We start from the raw sequence: 17,593 nt of genomic DNA, 5'->3' as shown, positions 1-17,593 counted from the left end.
ATAAAGCAAATGAACTCTGGAGTTATTTCTGTATTTTAGGATGCCTTTCCCTAAGATTCAGAGATATCTGATCTGGTCATGTTGCTGTTGTTGTTTTTGTTTGTTTGAGAAACAGAGTCTCCTTCTGTCACCCAGGCTGGAGTGCAGTGAGGCATCACTGCTCACTGCAGCCTCAATGTCCCAAGCTCAAGCAATCTTCCCACCTCAGCCTCTCGAGTAGCTGGGACTACAGGTGTGTACCACCACACCTGGCTAATTTAAAAAAAAAATTTTTTTTTTTTTTTTTTTTTTTGTAGAGACGAGGTTTTGCCATGTTGCCCAGGCAGATCTCGAACTCCTGGGCTCAAGTAATCCTCCCACCTCAGCCTCCCAAAGTGTTGGAATTACAGGCATGAGCCACCGCACCCAGCCTGATCTGGTCATGTTTCTATGAGAGCCTTTCCCTGCCTGTTAGGAGGACTGCCTCAGTGGGATGCGCAGAGGGTTGGTTGTGTTCTGCCTCCAAGTCATCATTCTGGAGAGGCAGAGTTTCCCTGTGGAAACCTCTGATGATATCACAGATTCTCCTTCACATGCCCAGAACATTAGGGAAAGCCCAAGGCATGCCGCAAATATTCAGCTGTCTTGAACAAGTCTTCCCTGAAAACGACCAACTTTGTGTTTCTGCCCATGATGTAACATGTCTCAACACCCACCTGTCCAATGCATCATGGGAATTATGTCGGCTGAGCACCACCCTGCCATAATTTTCATCTCTGCAAAGAAAGAACCAAAGTATGTCACATAGAAAGTTACCACAATATTGGCTAAACGCTAAATGAGAGAGACATGCGGGCGAGCTCACAATTTTTGGCAAGGTTAATTCATTTTATTTCAGTTGTGAGAACACAGAATTATGTATCTATTTTAACCAGTCACCACTTGACAGAACATGAGAAAAGAAACAAGTTTGTCAGTACAAATGATCCTTTATCCCATGAGATTTCCACATGATTCAACAATGAATGAGTGTGGTTTTGTTTTGTTTTGTTTTATCAGAGTGTGAGAATATAAGCCCATTTACTTTACATGTATTCTAAGAGTCCTTTTTGGCATGAAGGCAAATACAAAACCTTTCCACAATTTTGTTTACATTTACGTAAGCCCATTATGTCTGGATATGTTGGTGGAATTGACAGTCCTCCTTCATAAAATGTGGGAAACCCAGTACCAATAGTTGTGGTTAAGGAGATTAATAATTCACAGGTGACCTAGCTCACTTTTGAACCATGAAAACATACAGTTTGCACTAGTTAGTCTTAAAAATAATCTTACGAAGTAGGCAGGGAAGACACTGTCATATCCAATTCATAGACAAGAACATTGGTGGGGGATTTTGAGGCTTTTCTAAGACCACAAGGTTGGCAAGTAACAGTGGTGGGTCTATGACCTAGATCTTTTTATTCCAAACCATTGCTTTTCCTACTGGTCAACCCTGCAATAGACTTTCATATGTAAAAATCTCAAAGTAATATCATTCTTATTTTGTACAGTGGAATTGACAATACGGACACTTTTAGGAAATGTCAAAACATGTAGTGAAGTCTTTGGATTTGAGCCAAGGCAGAAAGTACTTGAACCTTTTCCATGTCAACCCAACCAAACCTGAAATACCACATTATTCCTGGTTATACTCCACTAACATTACTCAACACACTTGCACCATTTTTAATGAAGCTATAAAAGAACTGTAATAGACAATTAAATAGAAAGAGGAACAGTAAAACTGAAACAATGCCAGGAAATATACACCCTCAAAGATCCCAAGAGAATTTTCCTATCTTCCTTCATGTCGGTTCCTGAACCATTTGAAAGAATAGCAGATACCAGGCATGTTTTTATCTGAGAAAGCATTATAACACACAGCGCAGAACTGGGCCAGAGGGAATCAGGGAAGCATCAAAGCCAATTTTCCCTTCATTCAGCAGTTCCCATGCCATCCAAGCTGGCTTTCCTGGGTTTTCTTAGGGAGGCATGCCTGGCATAAAAGCAACATTTCTCCCAACTGTGATTTGTCTTATACGTTCTATCTTCACTCGTCTGTGTAAATATTTGCAATCCAAAATGTATGGTCTACATTTGACATCACACTATCACTACAGAAAAATGGAAACGCTCTGACAGAAGACCAGTAAATGCTGTTTCATGGAAGGAAATGATTGTTGTCCAATAGTGCTAACTCCAAAATTTAGTATGAGTCTCCAAATCTCTAAACACCCCTATATTTCCTTGAAATAATAATATTCGATAACAGAAATTAATAGATATTTTAGATTTATCACAAGGATGCCCCTCAAATAACCATATCAGCAGAGTTTGTAGATAGTCTACCGTAAGCATCCTACAATGCAGGATTTCCCAACTTCAGGACTATTGACACTTTGGGTTTGATACTTTCTTGTTGTAGGAGCTGTCCTGTGAATTATAGGATATTTAGTGGCATCCCTGTTCTCTACGCACTAAATACCAGAAGCACTCCCCAATTCTGACAACAAAAATGTGTCTCCCAACCTTGTCAAATGTCTCCTGGAGGTAAAATTGCCCCTGGTTGAGAAACATTTGTGTAATGGAAAAACAATGGGCCGTGTTAAAATCTCAGCTCTATCACTGAATAGCTATGAGCCATTAGACAAGTTACATAGCTTCTCTGAGCTCAGATTCCTCTTTTGTAAAATAAGGAGATATAACACCTACCTTGTGTTTTATTGTAAAATTAGTGGCGCTTTATATGTAAAGTATCTAGCTTAATAACCAAGCTTAATAACAAAGAAGTCAGAAAATGTCTACATAATTTATAATATACACATAACATAATATATATCCAGGCTGGACAAATACCTATCGCAAATCTATATTGGCAATAAAGCTATATGCCTATGGCCATAGTTTGCAAATCTTTAAACCTCTCAGCTAGTAGAAGCAATGCTCAAAACAAAACTTTGTTGGTGGTAAGTACTTACAAAGTAATGCCATATATCTCACCTTCCCAGTATCTAGAAGTAGACGGCACTAAAATAAGTTGGGAGTTTTTAAAAATTTCTCTTGTACATATCAAAATTTTAGATATTAAATTTGAAATTATACTATTTTTATTTGTTTCAGCTGACGTGATCAACATAGCAGCAATTGCCTGATCATGGATTAACTGTTACCCTTTTGGAAACATGAAAGTCATGTTTTCTTTTCAGTTTACCAAGTAAGCACAAACATCTATCCTAGGTAACAACCAGGGTAATGACTCACATTCTCTTATGGATATTTAAAATGGCAAAGATATTCTTGAGACTCTGATGTAACCTATTTGTGGTTACTACGTCTTACCAAAAATTAGAACATGCAACAAAATATTTCAGGATAAAAGTATTCGCTTTTCAGATTAGCTTCCCAAACAGAGAATGCCTCTCTCTGCTCCTCCCTCCACCCACCACGCTCCAAGTCAGCTTACATTTCTTCTTCAGGACGTTTCTTTATCCAACTGTTATCCTGTAAGAAAGTTCTTCTTTTGTTCACCTCGTGAAAATCCTGTTGCTTGCATGTGGCTCCCTGAGTGCTGCTCTTCATCTCTATCAACAGAAACATGAAAGACTGGAATTGAGTGTGGGCTTGTTAACCTGAAAATCCTGAGACACACATCTGATTGGCCAGCATCAATCTTCTAGGCACTGTTTCAAAATAGGATGCACCAGCAAGAAAGAACAGATCCCACACCCCATCACCAAAGATAACATATAAAGTTACTCAGGTGCCAACTGAAACTCCCAGTGCCACTCATGAGGCCCCATCCAGCTCCTGGGAAAGCAGAACTCCCAGCCTGGGATAAACCGAGCCAGGATTTAGTGGGTTGGCCATTTTACCCCATAAGAAATATACCTTGGAAGCTAACAGAGGACTGTTTTTATAATATCTAGTAAGTAATAGTCAATAAGTCCTGGCTCATTTGATTCTAAGTAACTTAATCATTTTATCCTGTGAGAGCCAAACACAAAGAAGGTCATATTTTTAAAAAGATATTTTTATTGGTGTTTATTGATTTTTTTAAAAAAAAAATCCTGAATTTCAACTACATAACTAAAAGCTGTGGCATTTATACTTTTTCTTAAGTCTAACTTTGCAATGCTAATTAAATTAGATTGTTGTTTCTAAGCATTCAATATCTGTATTAAAGAATTGAGAACTGTGAGTTTTCTGAAATGTTAACATTTTCTGCATAAAAGAAATATCATGTACATTACCATTTCCTGTGGGAGACGTTTTTCTCAAAGTAACATTGGACATACTGCCTTCCAGTAAGGACCTAAAAGAAAAATGGGAAATAGAGAAAGCACAACAATGACTCTAAGAACCTGTGACTCTGCCATGACTGAGATTCACTTTTCAATGACAGTGACATAGTCACATGATCTGTCATAACAAATGCATGACATAAAGTGCCCCTCAGAACCTGAGACCTCATCTCTTCCAACATATTTCTTTTATAGATGGAGAAAATGAGACCCAGGGAGTTTGTGTATCCAGTGCGTTATATCATAAGCAATTGTTTGAATTAGGCCATCAATTAATTCAATTATTCAATCAACAATTATGCATTGGGTGTTTACAGTGTGCCTGGCAGTGAGGCTGGTGTTGCGGACAGAAAAATGTCCCCAAGTGTCTGATCATGGTCAAGAGGTCTGATCATGATCAAGAGGGAGAGAGAGAGATTGTGCTGGAACGCACAGCACACTGTGAATGCCCAAAGAAGGGCTCCTCAGCTCCTTCCTGAAATAAAGCCAAAGCAAACTCAGGAAACTGCTGTGTGATTAGAAGGAAAGCAGCCAGGCACATGGAAATCACAGACTTGGAGAAACATTGGTGATTTTTTTTTTTTTTTTTTTGGAGACAGTTTTACTCCTGTTGCCCAGGCGGGAGTGCAACGGCATGATCTCCGCTCACTGCAACCTCCACCTCCCAGGTTCAAGCGATTCTCCTGTCTCAGCCTCCCATGTACCTGGGATTACAGGCATGCACCACCACACCTGACTAATTTTGTATTTTTAGTAGAGACGGGGTTTTTCCATGTTGGTCAGGCTGGTCTTGAACTTCTAACCTCAGGTGATCCGCCCGCCTCGGCCTCCCAAACTGCTGGGATTACAGGTGTGAGCCACTGCACCCGGCCAACACTGGTGATTTTAGGCAACTGCCATATGGAAAACTCAAAGTTCCTGAACTACTGTTCTGGTGTTAAGGGGTTAAGGTAACCCACAGATCAGTCTGCCCAGCACCGATCCAGTTCCCCGGAGCTGAATTATGACTCTGTGGGTCCTAGGCACTTTTGATTTCAGGGTCTCTTCTTACTCACATAGACATATACATACACAAATTTAAAATTGTATCTTATGACTATGTTTGTATGAATATAATCCTGGCTGTCTTCATTATTATTATTATAGAAATATTTTACTACTGTTATTGAAAGAAATTAAAATTAGAATGCTTTCGTGGATCACAGATGTATTGTGGGGCTTTGTGCACCTTAGTTAGCTCTGGGTCTTCCTGAAAGTGGGACTTTCAGTTTTCAAACTGGAAAAGTCCTGGGCAAACCTGGATGGCTGGACGCCCTAGGTCGGGTATTATGTCCTTTCCAGTGTCCATCTCACCCAGACTGTGCATGAAACATAGGAGTAGCATTCAAGCTCAAGTCAGAAGCAAGTTTTAGGTCCATTTTATCACATTCAATGTCGAGAATGAGCCACTTAACCTCCCTGCAAAATGAGGTTATTGAAACCCGCCATCTATTTCCTAAGTCGCTGTGATCATCAAATGAATCATGTACACAAAAAGCCACTTTGTTAAACTAAAAATGCTATTGGACTTAAGGCAGTATTATTGGACAGCAAAAGCCCCCACGTCCTATCTTCTAATGCAAAAGTATTTCTTGCAACTTCTAAGACCTGAAGCGGGAAAGACACCCTTCTTTGGGTCAAGGTATTATTTTCCTTGGGGTCTCCTTTCAGAATGTTAGCAGCACTGCAGAAGATCAGAGCTAGAGGTTGTAAGTGTCCAGCCCGGGTCCCCCTCACCAGTCTGAAGCTCGGCAGCTACAGGCTCATGACTTCACCTCCCCTGAGGATTTGTCCTTCGCTAGTAGGGCTGCCTGGTTACACAACCTCCCCACTCACTACAGCCTGGAGCCGAGGATAAAAAAGGTCAGTCCCTTGCCTCAAAGTAGAATCAATTCTGTGCCGTGACTTGCACTTCAGAGCTGGGATCCGGCTGTAGCTCAACCAGTAGAGAGCACATCCTTGCTCACTTCATTCCCCTGCCTCCCCCTGCCTCTCTCCCTTCTTCTGAAAGCATACCCTCAGTAAGTCACAAGCACCCGAATGCCTCTCAGAAACTGCTTCAGGGAAACCTGACCTAAGATGAGGATTAACAACCAATGTATCCATGATGACCATTACCTTCACAGGGACCAGCAGCTGTTCACTGCAGGAATAGCTGAAGGTTTGAATGTCTTAGTGGAGTTAGACCTACATCTAAGTGATGCTGTTTACTGACTGTGTCACCTTGGGTATGTTATTAGCTCAGGTCTCTTATTTGTATAATGAGGTGAAATAGGAATATTATGAGGTTCAAATATTACTAGATAACATATGTAAAGTGTCTAATTATTGCCCAGCACACAGTAGGTGCTTGATAATTTTTTTGTTGTTGTTGAGATAGTGTCTCACTCTGCCACCCAGGCTGGAGTACAGTGGCACGATCTCAGCTCACTGCAACCTCCACCTTCCAGGTTCAAGCAATTCTCCTGCCTCAGCCTCCCGAGTAGCTGGGACTACAGGCACTTACCACCACACCTGGCTAATTTTTGTATTTTTGGTAGTGACAGGGTTTCAGCATATTGGCCAGGCTGGTCTCGAACTCCTGACCTTGTGATCCACCTGCCTCTCAGTCTCCCAAAGTGCTGGGATTACAGGCGTGAGCCAGTGCAACTGGCCTATAATTTTTTAACTTCATGCCTCTACTCTATCACCTTGGCAAGCAGAGAGCAAAGATATAGGAGAGGATGTGGGAAGGGATGGAACAGACTTGAACTTGGGCAGCCGGGCATGCCAGGAGTGTCAGGGATCCCCTGGCTGGCTGTGTTTGGAGGCTGCATAAGTAAACTGGCAGAAATGAAGGTAAAGAAGCACCTAAAGGCAAACTTAAAGCTCAGCTAGTGACTAATTTTGCCTCTGTCTGAGAGTGTGTCTCAGGACTCTCGGCTAACCTCTTTCCTGTTTCTAAATGGGCTCTAGTATGTTTTTTTTCCTCTTAGCTGATAAAGACCTGGAGAGTTCTCAGCTGATTGAACTGGAATTCTCAGGTGGTCAAAACGCTGAATGCATAATTGATGATACATCTGCAAAGACGGCAAACGCAACCGTGAGACAAAAGGCAGGGTACGTGGAGAAAGGGTATTTCACAATTATCTGAGTATTTGTCTGTCCCTCCCAAGAGACTGCATGTCCAGTGGGCAAGGCCGAAATCTTTTCCTCCCGTTCCCAGCATCTGGGAGAGGGTCGGTGCTCCCTGGGTGCTTGTTATTGGCCAAGTCAAGTTCCTCCAAAGTTCCTATGTTGAAGTTTCCACCTCTAGTATCTCAGAAGGTGATTATATTTGGACATAGGGCCTTTAAAGAGGTGGTTAAGCTAAAATGAGGCCCTTAGGGTGGGCACTAATCCAATCTGACTGGTGACCTTGTAAGAAGAGAAAATCTAGAAACACAAAGAGACACCAGAGGAAAGGCCATGTGAAGACACAGCAAGAAGGTGGCCATCTGCAGGCCGAGGAGAGACGCCTCAGGAGAAATCCAAGTCTGCTGATACCTGGATCTTGGACGCTTAGCCTCCACAACTGTGAGGCAATGATTTTCTGTTATTTAAGTCGTCTCTCTATGGCGTTTTTTTATAACAGCCTAAGGAAACTATGGAGTCCTTGTGAAAAAAGTAATTTGAAGAGTTATAAAATTGCCAAGTCATTCAAAGACCTTTGGGCCACACTGCCCCCAATCTGTGCCCTTTGTGTCTTCAAATGGTCTATTCTACAGGGCAATTGCTAACAGAATAAAGATCCATTGGTCTTAGTGGAGTTAGAAAGACCTGCATCTAGGTGATACTGTTTATTGACTGTATCACCTTGGGTATGTTATTAGCTCGGGTCTCTTGTTTGTATAATGAGGTAACATAGGAACATTATTCGCACTGTTTGAGCCCCTGCTCTGAACAGGTGCCCACCCAGGCATTGTCTCTCATCCTCACAGAAACTCTGCTGGATGCTGTTGGTATCTCCAACTGCTAGATGAGACTACTGGAGCTCAGACAGAGGATGCAACATGTCCAAGGTGTTAAGAGGCTGCATCGGGCTTCTAAACCAACCCATGCCCTCCTCAGCAAACAGCAGTTATTCCCATTAGGAGTAACTGCAAGACTAGGCTGCTGCCCTGGTGTTAGAGAGAGAGGGGGAACGTGGATACAGGGGCTTGCCTGGCCCTGAGCATCTCACTCCTTGGAAGTCCCATGAGCTCTGGCAAGTGCTTGGTATCAGGGAAGGGAAGCCTCTCAAGGAACCGTTGCAGCAAACGAACCTTCACCTGACAGCCTTCTCTGTGTATTCCCCGACATTCCTTTGGTTATAAAACAAGTCCACACAAAAACTTGTACATGAATGGTCATGGTAGCACATAGAACAACCAAAAAGTAGAAACAACCCAAATGTCCATCAATGGCTGAATGGATACACAGCATGGCATCTCTGTACAATAGGGTATCATTCGGCATAAAAAGGAATGAAATACTGATTCATCCCACAACGTGGATGAAACTTGAAACATTAAGCTAAATGAAAGCAGCCAGGCACAGAAGAGGACACGTTGTATGGTTCCATTGATATGAAATGTACAGAACAGTCACATCCATAGAACAGAAAGTAGATTAGTGTTTTCCAGGGGTTAAGGGAAGAGTTGAATAGAGAGTGACTGCTAAAGGGAATGGGGTTTCTTTTTGGGGTAAAATTAAAATACTCTGAAATTAGATAGTGGTGAGATATATATATATATATATATATATGCAAGGTTATGCAACCATCACCACAATACTCTAGTACTCTGACTGAAGTTGAAGTCCCTGGGAGAAACATGTCCTTTTATGCTCCCCGTCTCTTGTCTGAAACTAAGGTGGCTTGTAGGAGGGAGGAGCAGTCCTCTTGGGCAACCACAGGGACTAAATTCACTCATGAAAAATAGCAGAGCAGGAAGTTCCTTGACAGTATCATAGAGTTGCCATAATAGCCCCCATATTATCTATCTCTGAACTTCTTCTTCCAAGAAAAAAATTAACCTCTTCATTTGTTTAAGAATTTTTCCATTTTTTTGGTTACTCAAGCCTAATGCTCTTCCTCCATGTTACTAAGCCATTGTGCAGCAAATAGAAGGTCCAAAAGTCGATGGGAGTCTACAAAAGATACGTGTGATTCTTTTATCAGTGAAACATATGTGTTCAATGTCCCTAGCAAGAAAGGTCACTTGTTAAGCCCCTACTATGTACCACCTGCTGTATCACGTGTTTTATGCACCTTATCTTATTTATTCCTTCAGGCGAGTACTATTATCTGTAAGTATGGGAGTCCAAACCTCAGAGAGGTTAAATAACCTGCCCAAAGTGCACAGTTAGAGGAAGAATCAGGAGCTGTAGTTAGGTCTATGTGGTTGCAAAGTCAGGGCTCTTTTCAGTAAGTGATACTATATGGAACTCAAAGTGCCATGTGATATGATGCATACTACGCACTCAGAGAAACACCTGGAGCCCCAACTGATGGATGATCATGGGAGAGCAGGTGAGAGGAGCAGCAGGAATGAATGGCTGCCCCAACATCTCCAGATAGCTCAGCCTCAAAACTCACTCCCCAGCTATCACACTGCAGCCAGAAGTGGCCTGACACAGTTCCTGACTGAACTCCTTCCCGGAATCTGTCTCATACTAGATAGCTTGATAACGTTTCATTCTCTCTCATAGCCCCATGCTGGCCATTGATCCAAGCTAACTGAGAAAGGAAACTATAACATATTCTATTTACATGTGATATAGTTTCATAAGGATGCTAGGTTTTTCTTCTGAAATAGAAATTTGTAATATTGTGGAAAATTAAATTGTTCTCATCAAATGTACAAGTTGCTGAAACAGTGGGGGCCCCTGCTGGATATCCCAAGCCAGGGAAGATCTGCTCTTCAGTCTGTTTTTCTCTCCCTTTTGGCGTCTCTCCTACATCTTTCACACAACCTCTTTCAGCCCCGCTTCCCTCTTCTTCCCTTAGGACCCATTGTCCATGTCACCTGAATCATCTCCTCATGCCACTTCATTGAGTGGCTCCAGTGCCATTTCTAGAAGCTTCCAGATAAAGCCTCTAAGGTGCAAATATCCCTGTCTCATCAACCTCTACTTCCACAGGCATTTTACTGCAGTAGAGCTCTTTCCATCTTGTGCAGGATATAAAACGTGCTTTATATATACATGGATATTTCCTGTTAGAAACAACTCAACTCAATCAGCCTGGCCAACATGGCGAAAACCCAGCTCTGGTAAAAATACAAAAATTAGTCTGGTGTGGTGGTGTGCACCTATAATCCCAGCTACTTGGGAGGCTGAGGCAGGAGAATCGCTTGAACCCAGGAGGTAGAGGTTGCAGTGAGCTAAGATCGCGCCATTGCACTCCAGCCTGGGCAACAAGAGCAAAATTCTGTCTCAAAGAAGAAATGGTTCAACAATGTAAGTTTCTGTGAATAATATACTTGTTAAAAATGCCCTTTTGTGGAATGGATTAGAGACTACTAGTCTCTCAAACTGGTTGTATTAAAAAAAAATAAAAAACAGCAGCCAAACCTTATTGTTTTGTAGTTCTTTAAAGAAATTACTTATTTCAGGTACTGAGGTTATCCTGAGCTTCCAATCTACTCAATACCCACATATTGACACTTCAGTAGCCGCAGTTCAGCTAATTGGACTTATTTATCAATGCCATATTTCAGTTTCATTCCAATTAAGTTTTTAGCTTCTCACAAAAAAAGATGAAACTCTAATCTTGGCTTCTCACACGGCTGTTGCCAGTACATATGCCTACTGATTACACACACCAGCAACTGTGTTTTAGAAGTGTAATATTATGGGAGAAGATGTGTGAATGCTGTATCTCTCATGCTGGGAACTAGAAAAACCTTTACCTATAAAGCACGTAATGCATGCATCGAAAATTATGATGTGAAATCATAATGTTAAAGTCTGTGAGGAGAGAGGCAAATATATTTTCAATTATTGGCCATCTTTTATTTCCTTTTTGTGGCCAAACACCAGAAAGAGCTAGTTTTTATCTACTGCCTACTACCTCTGCCCAAGGACATGTGTCCTTAGGTTTTACATGAAATCATTCTGCTAAAGTTATGAATAATGAAATCAATCAACTTTCTTAGATCTTTTTGTATGTATTTGAAACTATCAGCATCTCCTATTTCTTCCATTTGTCTTCTTTTCAGCTTCTCTTCATCTCCCCATGCCCTTATTCAATTTTCTTCAGTATTTTCTATTTTTAATAATAGCACTTCCTCTGGGAGCATTTAGGTCCATTAGGTGACCCAATCCCCACCCCTCACCCCCACAGCCTAGTCTGAGCCTCAGCTCCTCTTGTCCCAATGCCAAGAATTCCCTGAGCCAACTTTCACTTCAGCCCCCCTAGCCCAATGTCAGCCTCAGCTCTTCCTGTCCCAGTGCCAAGAATTTCCTGGGCCAGTTCCCAGCTCAGCTACAATCTTCGTCATCTTTTGGATCCTCTCCGCATAAAGACTTTTAAAATCTCACTCTTCCCTTCCCACCTGAGGACATAATGTCTCTTGGCTTACCTGATGAAGTCTTTACCACTCCCTGATAGCTTTCTCTTAAAAAAGATTGTGTGAACAAAGAAATTAAAATTTTAAAGAAGGCTCATAGAGGAAAGAGAATAGAAGAAAGAAGGTAGAAGAGAAAAAAAATGCACAGCAGAAAGTAAATTAACAAAATAAAGGATGATGAAAAAAGAGAAAAAAACAAGAATTTCAATTCTGACTGCTGAGATTTGGGGTCTCACGATAATAATAACTACTTTGAACTTATAGTTTGTAGGTGTTATCTCATTTAAGCCTTACATGCTTTTAGGTTGTTACTATTATTATACTCATTCTTTACCTAAATGAAACTTCATGATTAATAGTTTCAGTGAAGTCAGAGTCTTTTTGCAGAAGGATAAGGCAGGAGTTGGAAATGTGGGCAGTGGGTGCAATGTGGGCAGATTGTTTTTCTGGAAGGAGTCTCAAGATGAGTAGTTTGACTGAAGTTACATAGCTAGTGAATCATTCAGTTGGAATTCAAACTCAAGTCAGCCTGACACCAAAGTACCCATCTCGGAAGCCCGGGAAACAAAGAGGAGTAAACAGGAGGAAATTTACTGGACTAAAAAGTGGTAAACAAAAAAGAACGAAATCATGTTCTTTGCAGCAACACAGATACAGCTGGAGGTCATTATCCTAAGTGAATTAATGCAGAAACAGAAAACCAAATACCAAATGTCTCCCCTTCTAAGTAGGAGCCAAACATTGGGTACTTATGGACATAAAGGTGGCAACAATAGAGATTCATGATGGAGCTCAACGGAGAATTGGAGTAGACTTTCTTTGATCATGTTACCAAAGTATCATGACATCTATGTAGAGTGACATGTGGACATTTTAACTGCTCCAAAATGTTTCAATCAGTTTATCAAGCTTCTAATATACTTTCATAAATTACTATCTTTTGAAAGACCAAATGTCAATAGTTGCCCAGGGCAAATCTCTTTAACCATAGAGAATATAAAAAAGACAAAGTAGAATAAGTAAGCAAATACAGAAAAGGGGTCTAGAAAATGACACAGAGTGGCAATTGGCCCGGGTGATATTCACTTTTGCTTATGAAAAACTCCTGAGGGTTACAGGGCCCAGTAACAGTCCAAACCCACTGCTACTTATTTCCCAGAAATCAATGAAACAGGGAGAATCCCTAGGAACTGGAAAAGGACAAATGCCATAAAACCATTTTCAATTGAAGAATAAGAGGAGTTCTTTATTGCGTCTATTCAACTCTTCTCTCTTCTTTTTTATTAGTCTGGCTAGCAGTCTATTTTGTTGATCTATTAAAAAATCAAATTCCTGGATTTATTGATTTTTTGAAGGGTTTTTTGTGTCTCTATCTCCTTCAGTTCTGCTCGGATCTTAGTTATTTCTTGCCTTCTGCTAGATTTTGAGTTTGTTTGATCTTGCTCCTCTAGCTCTTTCAATTTTGATGATAGGGTGTCGATTTGAGATCTTTCCTCACTTCTCATGTGGGCATAAATTACTGTAAATTTCCCTCTGGACACTGCTTTAAATGTGTCCCAGAGATTCTGGTACGTTATGTCTTGATTCTCATTGGTTTCAAAGCACATCTTTATTTCTGCCTTCATTTCATTGTTTATCCAGTAATCATTCAGGAGAAAGTTGTTCAGTTTCTAAGTAGTTGTGCAGTTTTGAGTGAGTTTCTTAATCCTGAGTTATAATTTGATTGTACTGTGGTCTGACAGACTGTTTGTTATGATTTCCATTCTTTTGCATTTGCTGAGGAGTGATTTACTTCCAATTAATGTGTCAATTTTAGATTAAGTGTGATGTGGTGCTGAGAATAATATATATTCTGTGGATTTGGGGTGGAGAGTGCTTTAGATGTCTATTAGGTTTGCTTGGTACAGATCTGCATTCAAGTCCTGGATATCCTTGTTGATTTTGTCTTGTTGATCTGTCTAATATTGACAGTGGAGTGTTAAAGTCTCCCACTATTACTGTGTGGGAGTCTAAGTCTCTTTGTAAGTTGTTAAGAACTTACTTTATGTATTTGGGTGCTCCTCTATTGGATGCGTATATATTTAGGATCATTAGCTCTTCTTGTTGCATTGATCCTTTTACCATTATGTAATGCCCTTCTTTGTCTCTTTGGATATTTGTTGATTTAAAGTCAGTGTTATCAGAGACTAGGATTGCAACCCCTGCGTTTTTATTTTTGTTTTTTGTTTGTTTGTTTGTTTGTTTTTGTTTTTGCTCTCCATTTGCTTGGTAAATCTTCCTCCATCCCTTTATTTTGAGTCTATGTGGGTCATTGCACATGAGATAAATCTCCTGAATACAGCACACCAATGGATCTTGACTTTTTGTCCAGTTTGTCAGTCTGTGTCTTTTGATTGGTACATTTAGGCCATTTACATTTATCATTAATATTGTTATGAGTGAATTTACCTGGACACTTACACTCTCCCAAGACTAAACCAGGAAGAAGTTGAATGCCTGAATAAACCAATAACAAGTTCTGAAGTTGAAGCAGTAATCAATAGCCTACCAACCAAAAAAAGTCCAGCACCAGACGGGTTCATAGCCGAATTCTACCAGACATATGAAGAGGAGCTGGTACCATTCCTTCTGAAACTATTCCAAACAATTCAAAAAGAGAGAATCCTCCCTAACTCATTTTATGAGACCAACATCATCCTGATACCAAAACCTGGCAGAGACTCAACTAAAAAAGAAAATTTCAGGCCAATGTCCATAATGAACATCAGTGTAAAAATCTTCAATAAAATACTGGCAAACCAAATGCAACAGCACTTCAAAAAGCTTATCCATCATGATCAAGTAGGTTTCATCCCAGGAAAGCAAGGCTGGTTCAATATACGCAAATCTATAAATGTAATCCATCACATAAACAGAACCAAAGACAAAAACCACATGATCATCTCAATAGATGCAGAGAAGGACTTTGACAAAATTCTACAGCCCTTTATGCTAAAAACTCTCAAAAAACTAGGTATCGATGGAATGTATCTCAAAATAATAAAAGGTATTTATGACAAACCCAAGCCAACAGCATACTGAATGGGCAAAAACTGGAAGCATTCCCTTTGAAAACTGGCACTAGACAAGGATGCCCTTTCTCACCACTCCAGTTCAATACAGTATTGGAAGTTCTAGCCAGAGCAATCAGGAAAGAAAAAGAAATAAAGGATATTCAATCAGGAAAGGAGGAAGTCAAATTGTCTCTATTTGCAGATGACATGATTGTATATTTAGAAGACCCCATCGTCTCAGCCCAAAATCACCTTATGCTAATAAGCTATTTCAGCAAAGTCTCAGGATACAAAATCAATGTGCAGAAATCACAAGGATTCCTATACACCAATAACAGACAAACGGAGAGCCAAATCATGAGTGACCTCCCATTCACAATTGCTACAAAGAGAATAAAATACCTAGGAATACAACTAACAAAGAATGTGAAGGACCTTTTCAAGGAGAACTACAAACCACAGCTCAAGAAAATAAGAAAGGACACAAATAGATGGAAAAATATTCCATGCTCATTGTTAGGAATAATCAATATTGTGAAAATGGCCATACTGCCCAAAGTAATTTATAGATTCAACGTTATCCCCATCAAGCTACCACTTACCTTCTTCATAGAACTGGTAAAAAACACTTTAAACTTCATATGGAACCAAAAGAGAGCCCACATAGCCAAGACAATCCTAAGCAAAAAGAACAAAGCTGCAGGCATCACACTACCTGACTTCAAACTATACTACAAGGCTACAGTAATCAAAACAGCATGGTACTGCTACCAAAACAGAGATATAGACCAATGGGACAGAACAGAGGCCTTGGAGGCAATGCCACACATCTACAACCATCTGATCTTTGACAAACCTGACAAAAAAACAAGCAATGGGAAAAAGATTCCCTGTTTAATAAATGGTGTTGGGAAAACTGGCTAGCCATGTGCAGAAAGCTGAAACTGGACTCCTTTCTTACATCTTACACTAAAATTAACTCCAGATGAATTAAAGATTTAAGTATAAGACCTAACACCATAAAAACACCAGAAGAAAACATAGGCGATACCATTCAGGACTTACTCATAGGCAAGGACTTCATGACTAAAACACCAAAAGCAATGGCAGCAAAAGCCAAAATAGACAAATGGGATCTAATTAAACTTAAGAGCTTCTGCACAGCAAAAGAAACTATCATTAGCGTGAACTAGCAACCAACAGAATGGGAAAAAATTTTTCCAATCTACCCATCTGACAAAGGGCTAATATCCAGAGTCTACCAAGAACTAAAGCAGATCCACAAGAAAAAAACAAACCCATTCAAAAGTGGACAAAGGATATGAACAGACAATTTTCAAAAGAAGACATTTATGAGGCCAACAAACATATGAAAAAGTGCTCAACATCACTGGTCATTAGAGAAATGCAAATCAAAACCACATTGATATACCATCTCATACCTGTTAGAATGGCAATCATTAAAAAATCTGGAGACAACAGGCCAGGCGAGGTGGCTCACACCTGTAATCTTAGCACTTTGGGAGGCTGAGGCAGGAAGATCACAAGGTCAGGAGTTCAAGACCAGACTGGCCAACATGGTGAAACCCCATCTCTACTAAAAAATACAAATATTAGCTGGGCATGGTGGCTTGTGCCTGTAATTCTAGCTACTTGGGAGACTGTGGTAGGAGAATTGCTTGAACTGGGACCCAGGAGGCAGAGGTTGCAGTGAGCCGAGATTGTGCCACTGCACCCCAGCCTGGGCTACAGAGTGAGACTCCAACTCAAAAAAAAAAAAAAAAAAAAAAAATCTGGAGACAACAGATGCTGGAGAGGATGTGGAGAAATAGGAACACTTTTACACTGCTGGGGGGAGTGTAAATTAGTTCAACCATTGTGGAAGACTGTGGTGATTCCTCAAGGACCTAGAAATAGAAATTCCATTTGACCCAGTAATCCCATTACTGGGTATATACCCAGAGGATTATAAATCATTCTATTATAAAGACACATACACAAATATGTTCATTGCAGCATTGTTTACAATAGCAAAGACCTGGAACCAACCCAAATGCCCATTAATGATAGACTGGATAAAGAAAATGTGGCACATATACACCATGGAATACTATGCAGCCAGAAAAAAGGATGAGTTCATGTCCTTTGTAGGGATATGAACTGGATGAATCTGGAAACCATCATTCTCAGCAAACTGACACAAGAACAGAAAACCAAACACCACATGTTCTCACTCATAGACAGGCGTTGAACAATGAGAACACATGGGCACAGGGAGGGGAACATCACACACTGGGGTTTGTTGGGAGGTGGGGGATAGGGGAGGGACGGCAGGGAATGGGGAGGTGGGGGAGGGATAACATTGGGAGAAATGCCTGATGTAGGTGACAGGGGGATGGCGGCAGCAAACCACCATGGCATGTGTGTACGTATGCAACAATCCTGCAAGATCTGCACATGTACCACAGAACTTAAAGTACAATGAAAAAAAAAAGAATAATCAGGGCTCTATAATTACAGATCAATAAATGGAAGCATTATCTTTTGGAAGATAAATAAAACAAACCAATAAACAACTAATTACCACCTAAAAGTATGAGAAATATAT

The 17,593-nt window shown here is 40.5% G+C and overlaps 1 protein-coding gene across 1 annotated transcript in view; it reads right to left on the bottom strand.

Moving 5' to 3' along the window:
* Positions 1-17,593, bottom strand: part of SCEL (sciellin) — a 204,534-nt gene that overhangs the window by 82,378 nt on the left and 104,563 nt on the right. The window contains exons 3-5 of the mRNA XM_064369135.1: positions 4,272-4,333; positions 3,485-3,602; positions 696-755 (exon numbers count right to left, since the gene is read on the bottom strand). Coding sequence (XP_064225205.1) covers positions 696-755; positions 3,485-3,602; positions 4,272-4,333 — 240 coding nt within the window. The remainder of the gene's footprint in view (positions 1-695; positions 756-3,484; positions 3,603-4,271; positions 4,334-17,593) is intronic.

Source organism: Aotus nancymaae, unplaced genomic scaffold (genome assembly GCF_030222135.1).
Source record: "Aotus nancymaae isolate 86718 unplaced genomic scaffold, 86718_ANA_hifiasm-v0.15.2.pri h1tg000088l, whole genome shotgun sequence".
Classification (NCBI taxonomy): Eukaryota; Metazoa; Chordata; class Mammalia; order Primates; family Aotidae; genus Aotus; species Aotus nancymaae.
Note: the sequence above shows the minus strand (reverse complement) of the source record. Positions and strands in the feature narration are given on the sequence as shown.